The 18,931-nt window shown below is 42.6% G+C and overlaps 1 protein-coding gene across 1 annotated transcript; it reads left to right on the plus strand.

Annotated features, from left to right (window-relative positions):
* Positions 1-3,920: 3,920 nt before the first annotated feature.
* On the plus strand, positions 3,921-11,713 carry LOXL4 (lysyl oxidase like 4; the record flags this gene model as incomplete). Its single annotated transcript, XM_083363376.1, has 14 exons — positions 3,921-4,269; positions 5,287-5,450; positions 5,672-5,877; positions 6,893-6,931; positions 7,467-7,683; positions 8,117-8,303; positions 8,664-8,818; positions 8,905-9,072; positions 9,389-9,551; positions 10,022-10,265; positions 10,803-10,918; positions 11,060-11,196; positions 11,412-11,523; positions 11,643-11,713. The coding sequence occupies exons 1-14, from the start codon at positions 3,993-3,995 to the stop codon at positions 11,711-11,713; spliced, it is 2,256 nt and encodes a 751-aa protein (XP_083219502.1). The 5' UTR covers positions 3,921-3,992.
* Positions 11,714-18,931: the final 7,218 nt, after the last annotated feature.

An 18,931-nucleotide genomic window follows, 5' to 3' on the forward strand; every position in this document is an offset into this window, starting at 1 on the left:
TATTTTGAGGCTCTCCCCCCCACACACACCTCTGTCCGGCTCTTCATGTCAGCAACCTACTCTTTAATTTATAAGCAAACAGGCAGTTGCCACTAGCACATTTTTGCCTGGGATGCGGGCGACAGCCAAGGCAACAAGCTTCCTGTTTACTGCTCGTTGCTCCACTGGGCAAAGGGGAGGGAGCAGCTACTGCCAGGATGAGACCACAGAATGTGAGCCAGTAGCAGGTGTCCAGGAGGTGCTGTGACTGTGTTGCTACTTGGAGGAGTCAGCAGTCCAACAAATCATAGCAAAGGTGGAACTGGATTACAGGGAGCTGTGGGACGAAATCAAGGGCAAGGAATGCGAAGCAAGACTGACTCATCTAGCAGGTTGAGAGCTACGTAGTGGGTACAGCCTGATCATCTGCCTGATCCTAAAAAGAGAACAACCTTAAGAGAGTAGGCAGCGATGCCATTAAAGCAAAATGTCAGACCTGAAATTTAGGGCTTCATTTAGGGCAGGATAACTAGATAATCCCTCAGTGCAAAAAGAATTTAAGTGTATTCATGTTTACAAGACACATTTACCCACAGTTAGCATTAACTGAGAGTAGCTCTCTGACAATCTGAGAAGAGTCTTGAATATGCCTACAAAAAATTACAGCAGCCGAACCTGGAATATTCTGCATCCAAAGTTTACATTTTGCCACTGAACCACACATATTCTTAGTAGGTTAAAAATATTTGTTGCACCCAATAATGCTACTATCCCCTAGAAACTGAAGATTAGGGGAAATTAACCATATTTTCCAGAGGCATATTTGCTGTGGGTGGGATAGACATTTTTTAAAACACCAATTAAGGAGAATTCCAGTCCTCGTAGGCAAATTAGTTTATGTTAGCAAGACATTTAAAAGCTCTGCTTAACGCTAGGATTCATTTGTGACATCTCAGTAACATCATGGAAATATCCAATTATTGCCCATGATACTAACCCAAACACAACCAAAATATTCCGATGGTTGCTGATGACTTTATCTCAGTAAGTCTGCCAAAAATTGCTGGGTTGCTTGTTTTGCTTGGACAGCTATTTCAGAGCTGTTTCCTGTTGGTACCATTGGAAATGATAGTATCAGCAGTACATGCAGTAAAGGAATGGTAGGCAATCTGGTAGTCTACAGATGTTTTGGAGTATAACTCATGTAATTCCTTGAACTGGCCTTTCTGGATAAGGCTGAATGAACAGGGAGGCTAAAATATCTGAAGGATAGCATGATGGCCTCTTCTTATTCTAAACAGGTTCTATTTAAAGCAAAACAGGCTCTGATTGGATTAGAGATGACAGAGCTGTCTATATTTTCCTTTCTTCAAGTTTTTCTCAGTGCATTTAAAAAGAAAAAAAAGCTCCATCCAGAACAAATACAGACAAGATGCCATGGATTGAGAAGTGCAAACCATGGTTCAAATGATAGCCACTCCTTTCAGCGGAATAATAATTCTTTTCAAGATTGATTGTGGTGCAGATTGCGATTAATTTTCATTGTTGTTGAAGATGAGTTGTTCATACAACAGCATAAAGAACTAAAAAGAATAGTGGTGTTTTCGGATCCCTTATTTAGTGGCTCTTAGCTGTCTAGTGACCAATCTCCAATTTCCCCAGAAGTACAACTATCATTGCTATGCTATAGAGTGGGCACATTTGATATTCATGAGAAAACAAAAACAAATCCATAATAGTTCACACTTATTTCAGATATATCTATTGTGTACTAGTTGTGAGAGAAGATATAATTTGAAAAGAAAAATCTGTGACCAGTGACTGAAGGACTCTTTCTTAAGTGAAAATAAGTATAGCTGTGTTTACATAAATTCGGTGGCACTAAATTAATCCAGTGAGCAATAATATAACACACAGGCTAAATTTGCATTACATTGTAAGTCACCAGAAAAGCAGATGGTGGTGGTGATAGTGGGAATGGACAACCATAGGTAACTACTACAAATGGAGGACTGTAGCCATAGATAAGATTATAGAGGAACACGACACTCCACATGTTTTTGAAAACAAATTTCATCCTCTGTTATTGGGTTGCAGTTGGAGATCTGGAGTTCAGACCATAATGCAAAGCACTGGACAGTCTTTGGGTGCATTCTAGATCTACAAAGAAGCACTTCACCGGCTCCAACAAATCAGAGATGTAAGGATCCAAATGACCATTAGGTGGCAGCAAAAAGGTACAGAAATCACTACGGTAGCGTTTCCCGTCCTCTGGTGGTTATCTAGATTTCAGCAGCTCACATCTGATAGCTACGTCTATGCTACGACTCTGAAGGCCATCTCGCCTTCATCCTCTAACCTCGCAAGAGCCTTTCGCAATCCATTTTGTACTTCTGATGGCTTGATTACTCCATGAGATCCCGGCCACCCACCGGGGAACCTGGATCGTCCAAATCTTCCATCCCTGAAATGTGAACCGTCCCTCCCACCCAACGTTGCTCCTACCCTTTCCTTTTGCAAAATGCCTCTTTGCCCTTCCTGCTGCTAACGTTTTTCAAGTACTGCAGAAACCCAACAGGTGAACCCCACCCCTGAACCCCCCCCTCCCCCGATAAGGAGATATAGGATTGCTTTATCGTTGAGGTTCTGCGGTTCCTTTGGGGCGTTGGGCGGGGAGGGGGAAGAACCCAGCCCGGGGATACCCCAAAGCAGAGGAGCCGGGGGGCACCTTTTTCAACCCTCTGGGGGAGGCGCCCTCTCGGGTACTGTGAGGCGCTCGCCCGCCCTGCCCAGATTCGTGCAGGAGCCAGAGCCGAAGGGCGGATGCCGCGGATAAAAAGGGTGGGACGGGACGGGCTGCTGGCAAAACTCGCGCTGGCCGCTTTCTTCGCCGGGGTCTCTACGGGACCTTGTCAGCCAGAGGTTTTGCAGCGGGCGACCAGCCTCCCCCCCTCCCCCTTAGAGCCAGCTGCCGACAACAGGTTTGTCGGACCCGGGAGAGCACCTCTTCCCCTTGTTCCGCGGCTGCACGTGAGTAACTGGCTGACGAGCCTACAAGACAGACTCTGGATGCGGCTGCCTGTGGGTGCGCGGGAGGAGGAGTTGTGTGTGTGGGGGGGGGGTCTGCTTTCACATAACTCCTTTAACTTGGAAGCACTGAACCATAAATTGAAGATTTAGTAGAATCATAGAAGTAGAATCATAAAACAGACTAAGCCATACCCCCCACCCCCCTCCACGGAAAAAACAGTAAAAAAAGGCTACTAAATGCTAAGTACTGATAAAATACCCAATACTTCTGACTTGCCCTGGTTAAGTGCCCCGGAGCTCCTCTGGAACTGAACATAGGGGAAGGAGCCCAATTTGTCCTTTAGCACAGTCCCGGAGCAGCATGGAATGAATAAATCAGACCCCTCAGTGAAGTATGTTAGATTGAGATCAGTGGGCACGGGGAGAGGGGGATGGACTTGTGTCTGCATGGCTGTCCCCTCTCCGTAAGCTATGCTTTGCATGGAAAGGCATCAAGTGCTCAGATAGAAATGGGACATCCTCTGCTGTCTCTGAAAACCCTGGTCACAAATATAGCAGGCTATAGCAACCAATCATTTCATTCTACTGATGTGGCAGGATTTTGGAGGTGGTGGCATCCTGCTCTTGTGGGTGGGTGGGGTGTGTGCTATGCCCTTGGCAGGTATGTCTGTGCCTGCTTCCCCCTTTGTCATTCTCCTTCCGGGGAAGAAGGGGGGAAGAATCCGGGACTTCTTAAGATGCGTCCGCATTGCTAAGTGCCTATGAATAATTTACAATGCATTATTATTTGCTACTCCTGGTTTTTATTTTTATTTTTGAAAAAATTTCCTCCTGGTTATTTTTATACTGTTGCTATAAATTATCTTGTCTATTAAGAAAAAGAGGGATTCTCTGGTAAGAAGTGCCACTGACCCTTTCCTTTCCCACGTTCCTTTATCAAATTTCCTTGCCTCCCAGGGGTCTCCACCAGCACTGGACCAGAAATGCACTCTCTGCAAGTGTATCCTCTTACCTTCCTCCTCCTCCTCCTCCTATATCTTCAAGTTCCTAGCTGGGCAAAACATCCCAAAATTAAGCTGCGCTTGGTGGGACCCAGGAGCCAAGCAGGTGAAGGGCGGCTGGAGGTGCTGTACAAAGGACAGTGGGGCACAGTGTGTGATGATGACTTCAACATCCATGTGGCAAATGTGGCCTGCAGAGAGCTGGGCTATGATGAGGCCATAAACTGGGCTCACAGCGCCAAATACGGCTCAGGAGATGGTAAGAACGGGATGGGCAGGAATGGAGAATGTTGTTGGTCTCAAGTACTTTTTAGTGCTTCTAGACCTGAGTTGTGATACCCATTTTCAGTGCCAAGAGCTGGAAACTCACTAATAAAGGTGGTATTACGTATCAAAGTACTCAAATTATTTAAGCTCTACAGTAGCTTTCAGGTAACCATGTAACTTTCAAGTAGCTATGTAACTTCCTGGTCTTAGGGATCATGTGAACCAGCAAGATTTTACTTTTCATTGGCTCACAACCACCCTTAATTGGAAGATGGGGGAGATTGCATCCCACACATCTCACATTTTTCTCTTTCAAAAAGAGATAGCAAAACAGTACTGTATAGCAAGTGGGCTCTTACGATGCTGTAGGTACTTTGGGCTATGCTCACTTCAACTTCAGGTGAAAGTCTGTAAGTGCTAAACATTGCCAAAAGAAAGTAGGGACAAACTTGCACATTGGCCATAGTGTGCTCATCTTAAATTAAATGTAAATACAATACAATACAATGCATTTGTATTTGGGACAAGAATTCATGAAACCAGATTTCCCACATTCTCTGTGCTTTTTTGTCCACTAATCCAGCCTTCTTCGTGTTATGCTCTTCAGATATACTGGAATGCAAGCATTATTAGTTGTTCTGATGAGGAATGATGGGAATTGTATACCAGCTGGAGGGTACTTAGTTTGGGAAGGCTACTCTAGTCTGATAGCTATCCAGATGTTTCCCATTTTCCTATACCTCTCCTATGCCTCATCAAATATATACTTAACAAGAGGTTCTTTTTGGTGACATAAAAATAAAATTAGTTGTAACAATCTTTGCTTGATTTCTCAGAATGATCCATATATATTATAACTAATGTTTGATTTGAAAGACTGACAAAACCGACAAATGTAAACAGGAAGTACTGTGGCTTTTCCTAGGAAAGGCAGTGAGATCAGGCTGGGGAAAACTAAACACAGCAAAGAGCAACCAGGGCTTCTACTAGTGATCTTATGTATCTACAGGTCCCATCTGGCTGGACAATATGCGCTGCTCAGGTACCGAAAGCTCCCTGGCTGAATGTGCCTCCAATGGTTGGGGGGTGACTGATTGCAACCACAATGAAGATAGTGGCGTGGTGTGCACAGGGCCCCGCCGACTCAATTCTGCTTCACATATTCAACTGCAGGTGAGGACCTGATTAGAGACTGGAGTTGGTTCCTTTCTATAATGACAATTTCGAGCAAATACTATGTGTTCACATTTGGGAGTCCTGCTGAGATCAATGCCCATAGAAATGTAATGATCCGTGGATTATCCCTGCACCATTGCTGAGCATATGCATTCGATAATTTCACTTTTCATTAACCGCAAAAATTGAGGTGAATATCCATTCTTTCTCTTGGGCAGGGCACAAAGGTAGAGGAGGTACGGATCAAGCCGATACTGGCCCGAGCCAAATTAAGCTCCCCTGTCACAGAAGGTGCAGTAGAAGCAAAGATCCAGGGACGTTGGCGTCAGGTGTGTGATGCTGGCTGGACTCGGAACAATACTCGTGTGCTGTGTGGGATGCTAGGATTCCCCTATGAAGGACAGGTAGCCAAGGGATTCTACAGGTAAGAGTGAGAAGTACTAAGGGCTATGTGTGCAATGTTATATTTATGATGAAGAAAGAAGTAAACATAATCTGGAGCATCCACCTTTTAATGTTAACATAAGGCGCAGCATAAGCATCAGGTGATTCTTTTGTAAAGGAAACAGTGGTGTTTCTGTTTGTCTTGTCTAGAATTTCCTTTTGTTTCTCATGAGAGGCCTGTTCAATTCCTGTGATTTTGTGGGTTCTTTTTCTCCCCACACACTGGTAGTTCCATGTGCTTGTTTCCTTCTGTCCATCTTCCACACTCCACCCACTATTCTCTTGCTAAATACAGTCCTGCAATGAGCAGTTATGGATGCCAGGGCCATTTTACCATGGGGTTCAGCCAAACCGCAGTGGGGTAATTATAGTGAAGACAGCTTTTCACGGACTGAGCAGAACCTGCACTTTTTGGCTCTAGCTTATGCATCAATTCTATGGACTAGCACTCCGGGGTCAATGTCTAGACCATGCTAACTTGGTGTGGTGTCCTCCCGAAGTGTTAGATCACAAACATAGCCATGTTTGATGTGCCCAGGTTGAGGAAGATGAACACATTCTCTGAATGCCAATATGATCTGTGGACACATTGGTTTTTTTACCACATGGGTAAAGATGTTAAAAGCTTTGGTCTCCATCATCTTTAAGTATCTCTTTTTTTTTCTATGATGATAGCCATAGCTGTACAGTTTATTTATGGGAACATCTGTGCAGATACTGGTTCAGGAGTGGCAGGGGCTTTAAATAATGCCACAAACCAGTGGATAGTGCTGTCACCTTTCCTAAAAGAACAAATGAGAATACGAAGGACCATAGCTCCAATGTACTTGGTAATTCAATGAAATGAGATTTTTTTTAAAAAAAACCCAAACCCTAAACATTGTCAACAAAAAGAACCTTCTGTGAAGTATCTGAGTTATATATCTACTGTTTTTGCAAGGCATTTTTAATGCTGCTATCCAAGTGCATTTATATTTGAAAATCTAACCTTTCAGGAAACTCTGGAATCAGAAAATAAAGGATCCACGGTCCAGGTAAGGAGTTGGCTCATTGCAGCACTCAGTATATGGGAAAAGGAGATTCTGGGGCCTCTAGAGTTTATTTGCATGATTGCTTCCTGTGCCTTTAAGCAGTTAATTCACCCAATTTCAAAGCCTTTCCCCATTTGTGTCTAATGGTGACATTTAACTGCCCCTTTTCTGATGTGTTCCAATAATGTTGCCATCTTTTCGTTACCAACCATGAATGAGACAGGTTAAAGTCATGTGTCAGTGTTAAAGCACCGTTTTCGTTTTCGTTCTTATACTGATACCATTGAAGGACAGACTCTAGATGTATAAATTCTGCTAGGCGTTGTCACCTTGGAGCAAACTCAGGTGATTCCAGTGACTTGAAACAAAGGCAATAGAAACAGGATAGCAAGTGAGGACAGCAAATTTCACGCTACTACAGTTTTCTGCTAACTCAAGGATGGTGGATAGCACGTCAGCCATGGAAAAAGCCTTCTAGAGGATGGCCAGAAGGATTATTATCTGACAAAAGGCAATAATTTTTTCCCTTGTTTTGCAGCCTAAAAAGTCTGAGCAAGAAGAATACCTTCTGGATCCATCAGATTAAGTGCCTGGGCACTGAGGTTCACTTGGGTGAATGCAAACTACATATGCTTCCAAAAGCTCAGAATCAAAGTGCCTGCCCACATGGTATGCATGCCTTGGTCAGCTGTATAGCAGGTCCTGAATTCCAGCCCAAGAAAGCCAAGCTATCCAGCCATAGCAAGCCTAAACAGGTAAAAGGAAGACCATTTTCCAAAGAATAAAAAGAGGCTTATATATCTTGACAGGTAGACTCATGGTGAAGAGCAGTGACCACAGTGAAACCATAGGATCTACTAGGGCAAGGATCAGTCTAATTCTCTGTCAGGATGATATCACACAAAGGGTTCACTGAATAGATCCTATATAGTTGTTCCATCCTAGAATAGCAGTGGAAAAACCAAAGAGTTACAGAAGACATCTGCGTGGCCTTAAAACTTTCATAATATATTAAGAATGAAACAGGAGAACTACAAGTTAAAAACCTTAGGTGGAAGCCTACCAGTTTCACTGTTGGCTGTTGGAAGAGAACAAAAATCTGTCTTTCATAAATATCACTAACCCACCCTTTGTCTCTAATCTATCTCCATTCCATTTGTTAGTCCCTAATCTCTATTTCCATTCCAGCAAGAACCCAAGGTGCGTCTCCGTGCAGGTGCACACATAGGTGAAGGGCGTGTGGAAGTGCTAATAGGTAACCAGTGGGGCACTGTGTGTGATGAAGGCTGGAATCTACCTGCTGCCAGTGTGGTGTGTCGGCAGTTAGGTTATGGCACTGCACGAGAAGCTCTTTCAGGAGCACAGTTGGGCCAAGGTGAGTGGAAGGGATGAGGCAAATCATAAAGTGGGTGGCGTAAGGCTCAAAGCAGGAAACTTGCATCCTTGACAAATATGGAAGGAGAAGGAAGATTCTGGATAAGTTATTCCTAGGAAATGTTTCATGGAGTTTCTCTGAAACAAGCAAAACCCAGAAAGGGTGACAAAGTTCTGTAATATCAGGAATAGGAAGAAGAGGATTAATTTGGGGGAGACTAAATTGTGGGACCAAAGTAAAAGAATGGAAGCGAGAGAATCAGACTGATAACTGTGCATGTGGGAAAGAATTTGGGGTATAGTGTGGGTGACACACAATGTGGTGGAACTCCATCCCTATTAAGAATAATTCATGTTACAGGCCTGGGTCCTATCCATTTAACAAGAGTGCGGTGCAAGGGACATGAACCATCACTGATGGACTGCAGGTCCCAAAGAGCAGCTCAGACAAGATGCCGGCATGACAATGATGTTGCTGTCCGCTGCAATGTGCCCCAAACAGATGCCCAACGTCAAGTAAGATCCAGTTCTTTGACTAAAAATCAAAACCAGAATTACATCATAATTCTTCTGTTCTGTTAAGCCAGTTTTCACCCATGCAGATTCGTCTGGCTGGTGGGCGCACTTCAGAGGAAGGTGTTGTGGAAGTCCTGGTGCCCAGAGGAAGTGCCTCCCGCTGGGGTGCTGTGTGTGGGGAACACTGGGGACTCATGGAGGCCATGGTTGCTTGTCGACAGATGGGGCTGGGCTTTGCAAGCCATGCTCTCCAGGTAAGCGAGTGCCTGCACTGTTTTCTGATAATGATCAGTACTGAATGCACCAGCAGAATGCTGACTTTATTTATTTATTATATTTTTATACCGCCCTTCTCCCGAAGGACTCAGGGCGGTGTACAGGGCAATAAATACAAAAACTTGCTTACTCAGTTGCAAAGATGGTACTTGAGGCTTTTTGTTCCAAGCTTTCAGGTTAGTCATGATTAGGCAAGGGCTTAAAGGAAGCCTGGTTGCTTATGTCACCCAAGACAAGGATTTCAAATTCAGAGTCTGTACTTACTTGGTTTCTACCCCTTTGTTTCTATTCCAGGAAACATGGTACTGGCAAGGCAATGCAGATGCTTCTGAGGTGGTGCTGAGCGGTGTGCGCTGTAAAGGCACAGAACTGTCTATCCTACAATGCCAGCACCACGGACCTGTGCATTGCCCTAATGGGGGTGGCCGTTTTGTTGCAGGAGTCACCTGCACGCAGAGTAAGTGGAAATAGGAATGGTCTGGCCTGCGGGTGTTTAAAGCTAAGAGAGTGGGATCATCTACAGTAGAGTAGCTACCGTAGGCATCACAGGAGTCATGAGAGCCACCTTTTTGCTTTGGACAAAGACAGATATTTCTTTTCTTTTTTTTTTTGTTATATTGAGGTTGAAGAAAGGCAGGGCTTTTTTTTCCTCATAGAACGCTCAGAACGGAGTTCCGGCACCTTTTTTGGATAGAACCTTGTAGGGTAGGCAAGGTGGGTTGTATGACGTGTGTGAGTTCCGGCACCTTTTTCTTTTACAAAAAAAGCACTGAAGAAAGGAATGTCGAGAGAGTGCAAAATATATAGTATGATGGACAAATCTGGAGAATGTGATGTAGTTGGAGCGGGGTGTCAACTGCCTAACATTATGGGCCTAGAATTCGCACTGTACAGATTTAAGACTTCATGCTCCACTTGTCTTTTTAGATGCCCCAGATCTAGTAATGAATGCCCACCTGATACAGGAGACAGCTTATCTTGAGGACCGCCCGTTGAACATGCTATATTGTGCCCATGAGGAAGGCTGCCTTTCTGCCTCTGCTGACCGTATGAACTGGCCAGAAGGGTATCGACGCCTGCTGCGCTTCTCCTCTCAGATTCACAACCTGGGCCGGGCTGACTTCCTTCCCAAAATTGGCCGTCATGCATGGATATGGCATGAATGCCACAGGTAGTGGGCAGTTCTTGACACAACATGGCCAGTAATATGTGCTTCTTTGTCATATGAAAATGCTATTGCTATCCGATGCACACGTACAATTTGAAGCTAAAAGCTGTTGTTAATTCCTGTTGGTAATTGTGTTTGTTCATTTAAAAAAAACACGTCCAGACTTTTCCTTTTCTAAACCTAGCCTTTTCATCTCTCTGAAAGTTAAAGCTCACGTGTCCCACTGAAAGATATCCACCCTGGCCAACTCTTTTATGGTGGGAGCTCAGTTTGTTGCATCTGGGAAAATAGCAATGTTTATGCTAAAGCTGTCATTATGGTTGAGCATGGATGAAGAGCTATAATAGCAACTGAGCCAAAAGCCCCACTTAATTCTTCTACATTGCTTTGTTTCATGGCTCAGCAGATCTTTGCTTTTCGCTGCCACAAGAAGCAGGAAGGACCGTTTGGCCATTGCCTAGACAAGCCCACTTCTTCCAAGCAGTAGTTTTATCCTGACCTATAGTAGCCTTCTAATTCCTCGGTTTCATCATCCCACAGACATTTCCACAGCATTGAGGTTTTCACACATTACGACTTACTAACACTCAATGGCTCCAAGGTGGCTGAGGGACACAAGGCCAGTTTCTGTCTGGAGGACACCAACTGCCCAGAAGGTAAGGGTAAAAATTCATGAAACTCAAAGGGAACAGTAACAAACTTAGAACCAAATACTACATGCAGTACATACATCAGAAGTATATTGTGAGCGAGACAAGGCCTACTCTCTCCTACTTATCCTATTCTTTTCCATACAGGAATGCAGCGGCGTTTTGGCTGTGCTAATTTTGGAGAGCAGGGTGTCAGTGTAGGCTGCTGGGACACATACAGACATGATATTGACTGCCAGTGGATAGATATCACTGATGTGCCTCCTGGGAGTTACATATTCCAGGTAAGTCTGGGAAGGAATCTGGCTTGGTCTATTATTCCTAAGCAACTTCCTAGGCATAAATTTGGCCCCTGTTATCAGTTGCTTTGTCATGGATTTTTTTTTCTTACTAAAACTGGGAAGGGGCACAAAGAAGATGATGAGAAGAGAGCAAGCAACCTGAACTACAAGCCATCCTTCCCCACCAACACACACACACCTTTTCTTTTTTTTGTCAGGTTGTAGTGAACCCTACCCAGGAGGTAGCAGAGTCTGACTTTTCCAACAATGCCCTTCGCTGTCAGTGCCAGTATGAGGGACATCGTATTTGGTTGCATGGGTGCCATACAGGTATAAACACAACAGAAAGTCTTAACCCAGTTGGAAAATAAAATGTGTACCACAGCCTGGCGATATATCCTGCCCTTTGGCATTGCCACCTCTCCTTTCTTCTTCTGTCTTGTTTGTAGGTGACGAGTATGGTGCCATGATAGAGTGGGATGAGGAAGCACAACGGAGATTGAGCAGCAACTTTGTCTAAGGCAAATATTCCAGACACAGCTGGAATCCCCAGAGAACCCAGATCCAGCTCACAGCTCAAAGCAACTCAACATGGGCTATGGTAGAATCCAAGCAGATGCTGGCTAGCACAAGAACTAGACTCTGCAGACAGATTCTTTCAAGACCCTCTTCTCCCCCACCCAGCCATTTGTCCAGGATTGACACACACAGGGGTACCACAGACTTTATGGCTATGCTGTGGCTATCGCTCATTTGCCTTACATTACACAGTCCAGCTTGTCTGGTCCACTTTCTCTATTTATTCAGGTTGGCAACTATGGTCAAATATGGGACTGAAATGACCTGATGGGGACACTACAGTCTTTCTCATGCCCACCTAAGAGAATAGTACAGAGCAAAGAGGACCTTGCTGGCGGAAGGGGTGTGTAAGTATTACAACCCAGAAAAACTACCTCAGCCAGAACCATCTGCTGACAAGCTTTTATCTCAGGAGCCTGGTTCATCTCAAGACGTATCAAACCATCTCAAGACATATCATTATTTTCAGCCCCATATTCCCCTTTGCCACAAAGGCACACAACAGCATGCAACATGCCAGTAGACCCAAGCATCCATACCCACCTTACCTCTGGTGCAGAAGAACTTCATCCTGCCATGGATGCAGATACCTCCAGATCCAAAAATTCAAGTCAGACCAAAGGATGCAGAAAAGGCACCTATGAACCCTTTTGTAAGAAGACACTACTTGGGCCATGCTATTAGTTTAAGTAGTAAGAGATTAGGGAAGTGGAACAGTATTATTAACTATGGAGTTAGTAATGTGCAATGAACTGTGATGGTTAACAGGGAGTGTAAAATACCGTACTATTTGGGGATCACCCGCTCAGGGAAGAATCACAAGCCTCTCCCCCCAAAAAACAAAAGGTGCAATTTTGTACCACAATTTGTGGAGTTTGACCCTGCCAATAAAAGGCTTTTTGAACCACATAATAATATTCATGGCTGAATGACAGAAATTACAGGCAGAGCTTCTTGTGACATCCACTTTTTTTTAATGTGAGTTCAAATGACAAAGTCCAGCTGAGAAAGCATGGAAACAGCACAGCCAACCTGTTTGTCTGCCCACCTGTCTGGAGCAGGGAAGCATTGCTTCAGAAGCAGCAGCATTAAACTGGCTCAGGATAGCAGAGGACAGTGCTAGCAGAGAATGGTAGAGAAGGGTGGTAGTGCCTCAAATCCAAAGGGAATATCCACAGGTCTCCCAGTAGGCGTGAAGCAAGCCATGTGCCTATGAGGGAGAAGTCAGGCAGAAAGAGTTGATTATAGCAAAGTGGCACCTGCCTCCCTCAGCAGCCCCACTGCAGTGTTCATCCAGGCAACAAATAAAGCTTAGATATAGGCAGGAGCTTGTAATACATCAGTCACTGTGGAAGGGGGAGGGACAGCTCTCAGGCCCACGTCAAGGAAGGAAGAGGAATGGATGGGAGTGATTTATGCCTGCCCCAAGGAAAGCCAATACTCAACGGCCCCATTGATCTCCAGCACCACACTGGAGTTGTACTATAACTGTAATCTCCCACTCCCCAAAGCGAGCTTGCTTTTCTCTTCCAACTGGGCTCAGCTGGAGTGCTCCTGTAATGAATTTAACAAGCAGCCAGAAATAGGCTAATCTGCCTGGCCTTCTTGGTGACGGAGCCCAGCTTATTTCATAATGAATCATAAGGGGAGGGGGCTCTCCTTTAAGAGTGGAGGAAGGACGTGTGGTGCCGTGGGAGATGGAAAGAGGCCAACCCCTTTTTCCTGTAAGGTCCCATCAGAGGTTCCACTCATTGGGGAAAGTACCTGGTCACAAAAATGCTGATATACAATTCTTCCAAATTCACAAATAGCAAAAAGGGTATTTTAGCTGAAACGAAGCCTTCAGAACAGTGTGGCTCCTCCTCTGGAACAATTCGCTTTAAAAAATGTTAGCGGACTGGTGGTAATCTATTTTATGTGAAGTAGGGAGGGTCAGGAGATTTTTATTTCTCCAGGACCTGTGACAATTCAGGCAGTGGGACGCCGATTCTCATTATCTGAACTCTCAACTGGAGAGAGAACTCGGGGCTTTCTGGGCTTCAAGGCCAACAGAAGTGGGGGAAGAAAATAGGCTTCAATTTGGTTTCTGGAGAAAGGGTGTGAAAATGGAGTGGGAAAAAACTGCATAGTTTTATTAAATGTTACAATTAAAAAGATAAAAGCTAATACAAACCAAAAATGATGTAAAATATAATTTTTGTAACCTTGACCAAATAAACCAATTTTATATTTATTTCCCTTATGTTTCACAATCTTGTTCTGTAATTCTTCAAATATGTCCCAGACTTATTTTCCTTTTTCTCGTCTCATAAAATTCTTTAAAATTCAGCAGGTCTCTTTTATAAATTTAACATAGGAAAATTATCCAAGTCATTCTTCTGTTTGTTATTTACCGGTATGTGTCCCTTTTCATTATTAAGACATCAGCCAGTTTCATTCATATACTGAACATATCATCTTTTTTCCAAATCATTCTTGTAGTCTGCCATTTTTAAATCCATGTTCAAATCAATATCAGTCTTATCTGGTATAACCTGTTCCTTTTTTTATAAAATCATTTAGACATAGTTTATCTAAATGGTCTAGGCAGACATTCTTTTGCTCACAAATATCCTTCAATATCCTTCAATGTGTCCAATGTTAAAGTGTTTTGCTCCATTCTGTGTTGGTAAGCCAAGTTTAAGTGGACATCTCCTTTAATTGTAATCTTTAGTTCCCTCGTGTTCCCTTTAGTGTCCAATTTTCAAGGTCCCATCCTATCTTTTTCCCCACAGAATTTAAAACACTAGCCATTTCTCATAGGAAAACTTCTTATAATTACGGTAACTGCAAAATTTTATTTCAATTACATATAGACCTTCAGTCCATTTACAACTTTCAAAAAACAACACTCTAATAATTAATCTTTTGCCATTAATTCCCCCAAAGATTTTTTCTAAATTCTGAAAAAGAGGCAGAGTTTATTAAATTGCACTTGTCTCTTTTGTTCAGCATCAATCAGTAGCGGTATGAAGATGAATTTTCTGTTAGGTAGAGGGTTAAATCCATTTCATGTACTTTGACAGGAAGCAATGGTAAGATGCTATAGAACAGAAGTGTGCATATTCTGTTGTCTTTTGAAGCTACAGAAGTTGCTGTCACACTGAAATAATACTTTGTGTATGGAATGGAGTAAAGGGTCCTAATGCTCTTCATCTCAAGTAGTGTCTTGATATGGTCTTTATTCTTTAGAGTACAGGCAAGAATTCTCTTCAACTCTGAAGAAGACAGTAAAAAAATGAGACCTAAGCTCTCTTCCTGGAAAACATATATATCTTTCCTGGTTTTCTCATGGAGAAACTCCAGGAGTTTCTGGAAAGCAATTTCAACACTTTTGTACACATTGTTTTAGCTGTGAGTATAATATAAGTTCAATATTTATTTGTGCGACCAATATTCTTAGTAAGCTTCTTCAGCAAATTTTCTCACCAACTCGCAGTTCATGGGGAGTCATTTTTCATGAAATATCTTGTATGTACAACCTCAGATCTCCATCTTCCAGCTCAGCGCTATGCTAACTCTGCAATATGAGACTGATTCTATTTTCTTAGACTCCTCATCTCCTTTGATTTTTTTTCTCCTTGTCATCATTTGTATCAAGTAATTTATGTGATCTTCGCTCTGAAGATTAAATATCTCTGCTAGATGGACCAGACAAGCATAAGGGAAGCAGAAATAACTGAAAATGGGGAACAGGAAAAGCAAAAGAGAAATTGATTGCAATCTGCAGGATGGATTTAACAGAGTGGAAGCTGAACAGAACCTTCATGGTTTAATGGAGGGCAGAGGCAAGAAGGTAACCATATTTGAGGCTTACATGGAACAGACATGAAAGAACACAGAATTCATATTCATTCTATGACATAAAATCCTCGTCTATTAATTTAATGCCATTTTTCATGCTGATGTGCAAAAAAGGCTAGCACCTCAAATTTTCCCTTCCTCAGTATGTTCCTTCCCTACATTTTCATATCCCCTACATCTCCATAAATTATCTCTTTGCTTCTTCAGACATTTCTCCTTCACTTCCAAACTACTTGCACAGCCTCTTCTTAATTATATACAGAGTCACATTTACCTTTCTCATTTAATTCTCCATTTTAAGGTATTAAGAGTATGCAAAGGATTTCTAGTCTGAATTAATTGAGGTTGAAACACCCCATTTCAGACTCAAAATGGCTGTCCCAACTTCACCAAAAGCGTCTGATGCTGCTCTGACCCTTATTGAAGTGTTCAAAGATCAAAATTCTTGTTTCAAAAGTACGACTTTGTGAGGCTTTTGGAGTCATTTACTTTACACTATGTCACATCTGTGCTGTTTCCAGATACTTGCAAACTTTACCAATCAAGAGATATCATACGGTTATTCTGTCTATATATTTTCTGAGGACAAAAACCCTGAAGTAGTGGAAGACAAGACGTTATTGTCAGCAACCTCTCATAACATTTGAAGTGTATGGCAGGCTGATCAAGCAGAAAAGTCTCTTCTAGAAGTTCCTATGTGCCTGGTACTTCTGCAAAAAACACTTAGACCAGTGTTTTTAACCTTGCCAGACAGAAAACTTGTGGATTTCAACCCCCAGAATTCTGGAAGTTGAAGTCCACATATCTTCAAATTGCCAAAGTTGAGAAACACTGACTTAGACTGTTCTTATGATGGTGAGACAACTTTCATGTCTCAAAAAGCAATTCCAACAACACTATATGTATATTTGGACAGGGAAGAATACTTAATTTTTCTCAGAAAGAAAGCACTACATTTTAAATAGTTGGAAAATGCACGTTGTCCCAAGAGAAAAGCAACCATGAAAAGACAAGTGAGGATTATATATACAACAGATGAACAAGAAATGGAAATTTATCACGCAACAAACAGGGGGAACTGAATCCCACCGGAACGGATTACAATGATTCCTTAAAAGATGGCAAAGATCCAAACTCTCATTCCAACTAAACTGAATTAAACTGAGGATTTAAGAAATGAAGAAAGAATTAAACATATCACTCCAGAGGATATTTATTTCATAGCCATTTATGATACTGCTTCAATACTACTTTTGAGTATTAAATGTTCTTCAAAATCCCAATAGGGCTGAATTTAGCTAAAATATTATTTCCTGATAAAGTAGCACCTGAGTCACAATAGGATCACTGCAGAGGTGAATGGGCATGATGCCCAAGCCAGAATTGGCCGGATCAGATTTTCCAAGTTTCTATCTTGAAATGTGCAGTAAATTCAATAACTGTATTCTGCAATCAACAAGGGCCAGGTGTCCCTTAGATTACTGCAGTTCTGACATGAAAATACCTAGAAACATTTTGCCATATATAAAAGTATTCTTGCTTTGAACCAAATTACTGACTCTTGTGTTAACACATTTCTGCCATTCTTAACTCCAGTTCAGGAGAGCTGCAGTGAGGGAATATTCAAAATGTGAATTCTAAACATGCTTACCAACAATCAGTGCCCAGAAAAAAATGCATCAGTTGCTGGCACAGTTTTAGGCCTGTGCCACTGTATCTTGCAGAGGATCCAGCAACCCACAAGAATCAAACTGGGCTTAAATTTGTGAGAATGAGTATTTAGTCAGAGGAAGGCCTTTGAGAGGGATTGTATTAAACAATCAGGAGGGATGGAGAGTCAGAGCCCAGCAAGGTCCTCTAGTCCTTCCAGGAATGTCCAACCGGCCAGCCCATAATAGATACCAGGGCTCTCCAACCTATTTGAGTCAGAGCCAGGCTTGAGTTTTGTGAGTGCATCACAGGCGCTCACACCACAGGTTGCCATGAGGGGGAGAAGAGTGGGTGGACTTGACTTTTCCCCAAGTGGCTGTTATAGCAAGCATGAGCAATCACAAATAGCCCATTACCAGAAAGCAACTCTATATAAATGGCTGATTGTTAACTACGCTAGCTCCCATGATACTCCCTACAGTTCCCAGAGTGTCGGAGGATTAGAGTGATTTACAAATATTGCAAAATAAATAAGTAGCTTTTAGCTAGCCTTTTCTCTGGCCAAATAGGCAGCCTTGAACAAAACACTGGGCTGCAGTAACCCACCACTTTTATTTTAAAAGAATGTCTATGAGGCCCAGAGGAATTATTGTAAATAAAGATGATGCTGGAGGCTGGTACTTTAGATCTAAAGTTCAACGTCTTCTTCCTTTTTAGCCTGCCAATTCCCCCTCCCCCCATGAGTTCTGTGGACTGATTGTTTCTGTGCATACTCTAATCATAACAGTGATGTTGTTGAATGCCTTCTCTACATAATAGTGTATATCTGTGCAATATTTATGTAACAGCGTTGTTGATTAATAAAAATGGGCAGAACCTGTCTTAATTTATCGGCCATTGGTCAGTATAATGGTCATTGACATGCGCTTGAATATACTCTTCCATTTCTGTGGCTGACACAAGATTTTATCAGCAGCAGAGGACAAAAAAAGACAAGAACCAGCTCCATTTTATTTTTATTATTTCCAGTCCAATGGAATAGTTGAAAGAAATTATGCAGAGGGACCCAGGACTCTTATGCCTCTCTTCAGCACAATAATTATCTGAAAACTGAACAGACGGGGGCCAAATTTGGCGCTGGAAATAAAGTAAACAAAGTAATTTGGTGCTGGAAATAAAGCAAGCAAACAAAAATTGAGTTCAAGAATGACGCAGATCAAACCAGGGACAACAGAAGAAAAAGAAATCCAGAAAAGCCTCTTCCCCCTGTGGAGAGGCAACTGAGCTTGGAGTGTTGCAATCTTCCTTTAAAATCTCACTTTTTGGTCAAATGTCCCAGAGCAGATCCATTTTAATGAGTTTAAAGGATCCAAGCATGTTCTGCATGCTTTGTCTTCTTTTAAAATTAAGAGAAACTAGAAAAAATTGAAAGATAGATGGGGCAAGGAGTCTGATAAGCCCTGATACAAGGGGAACATCCAAGAGGACATGAGTGTTCACAGATGCTTTTAATGCCCTCTGAACTCAACTTACTCATGTTTTTTTCTTGAGCACAGAGATGATTATGGAAGACCAGGAAAGGGCCTGTCTCCTTTAAAGAACTGCTGATGGGTGTGTGTGTGTGTGTGTGTGTGTGTGTGTGTGTGTGTGAGAGAGAGAGAGAGAG

This window comes from Vipera ursinii (assembly GCF_947247035.1).
Source record: "Vipera ursinii genome assembly, chromosome: 5".
Classification (NCBI taxonomy): Eukaryota; Metazoa; Chordata; class Lepidosauria; order Squamata; family Viperidae; genus Vipera; species Vipera ursinii.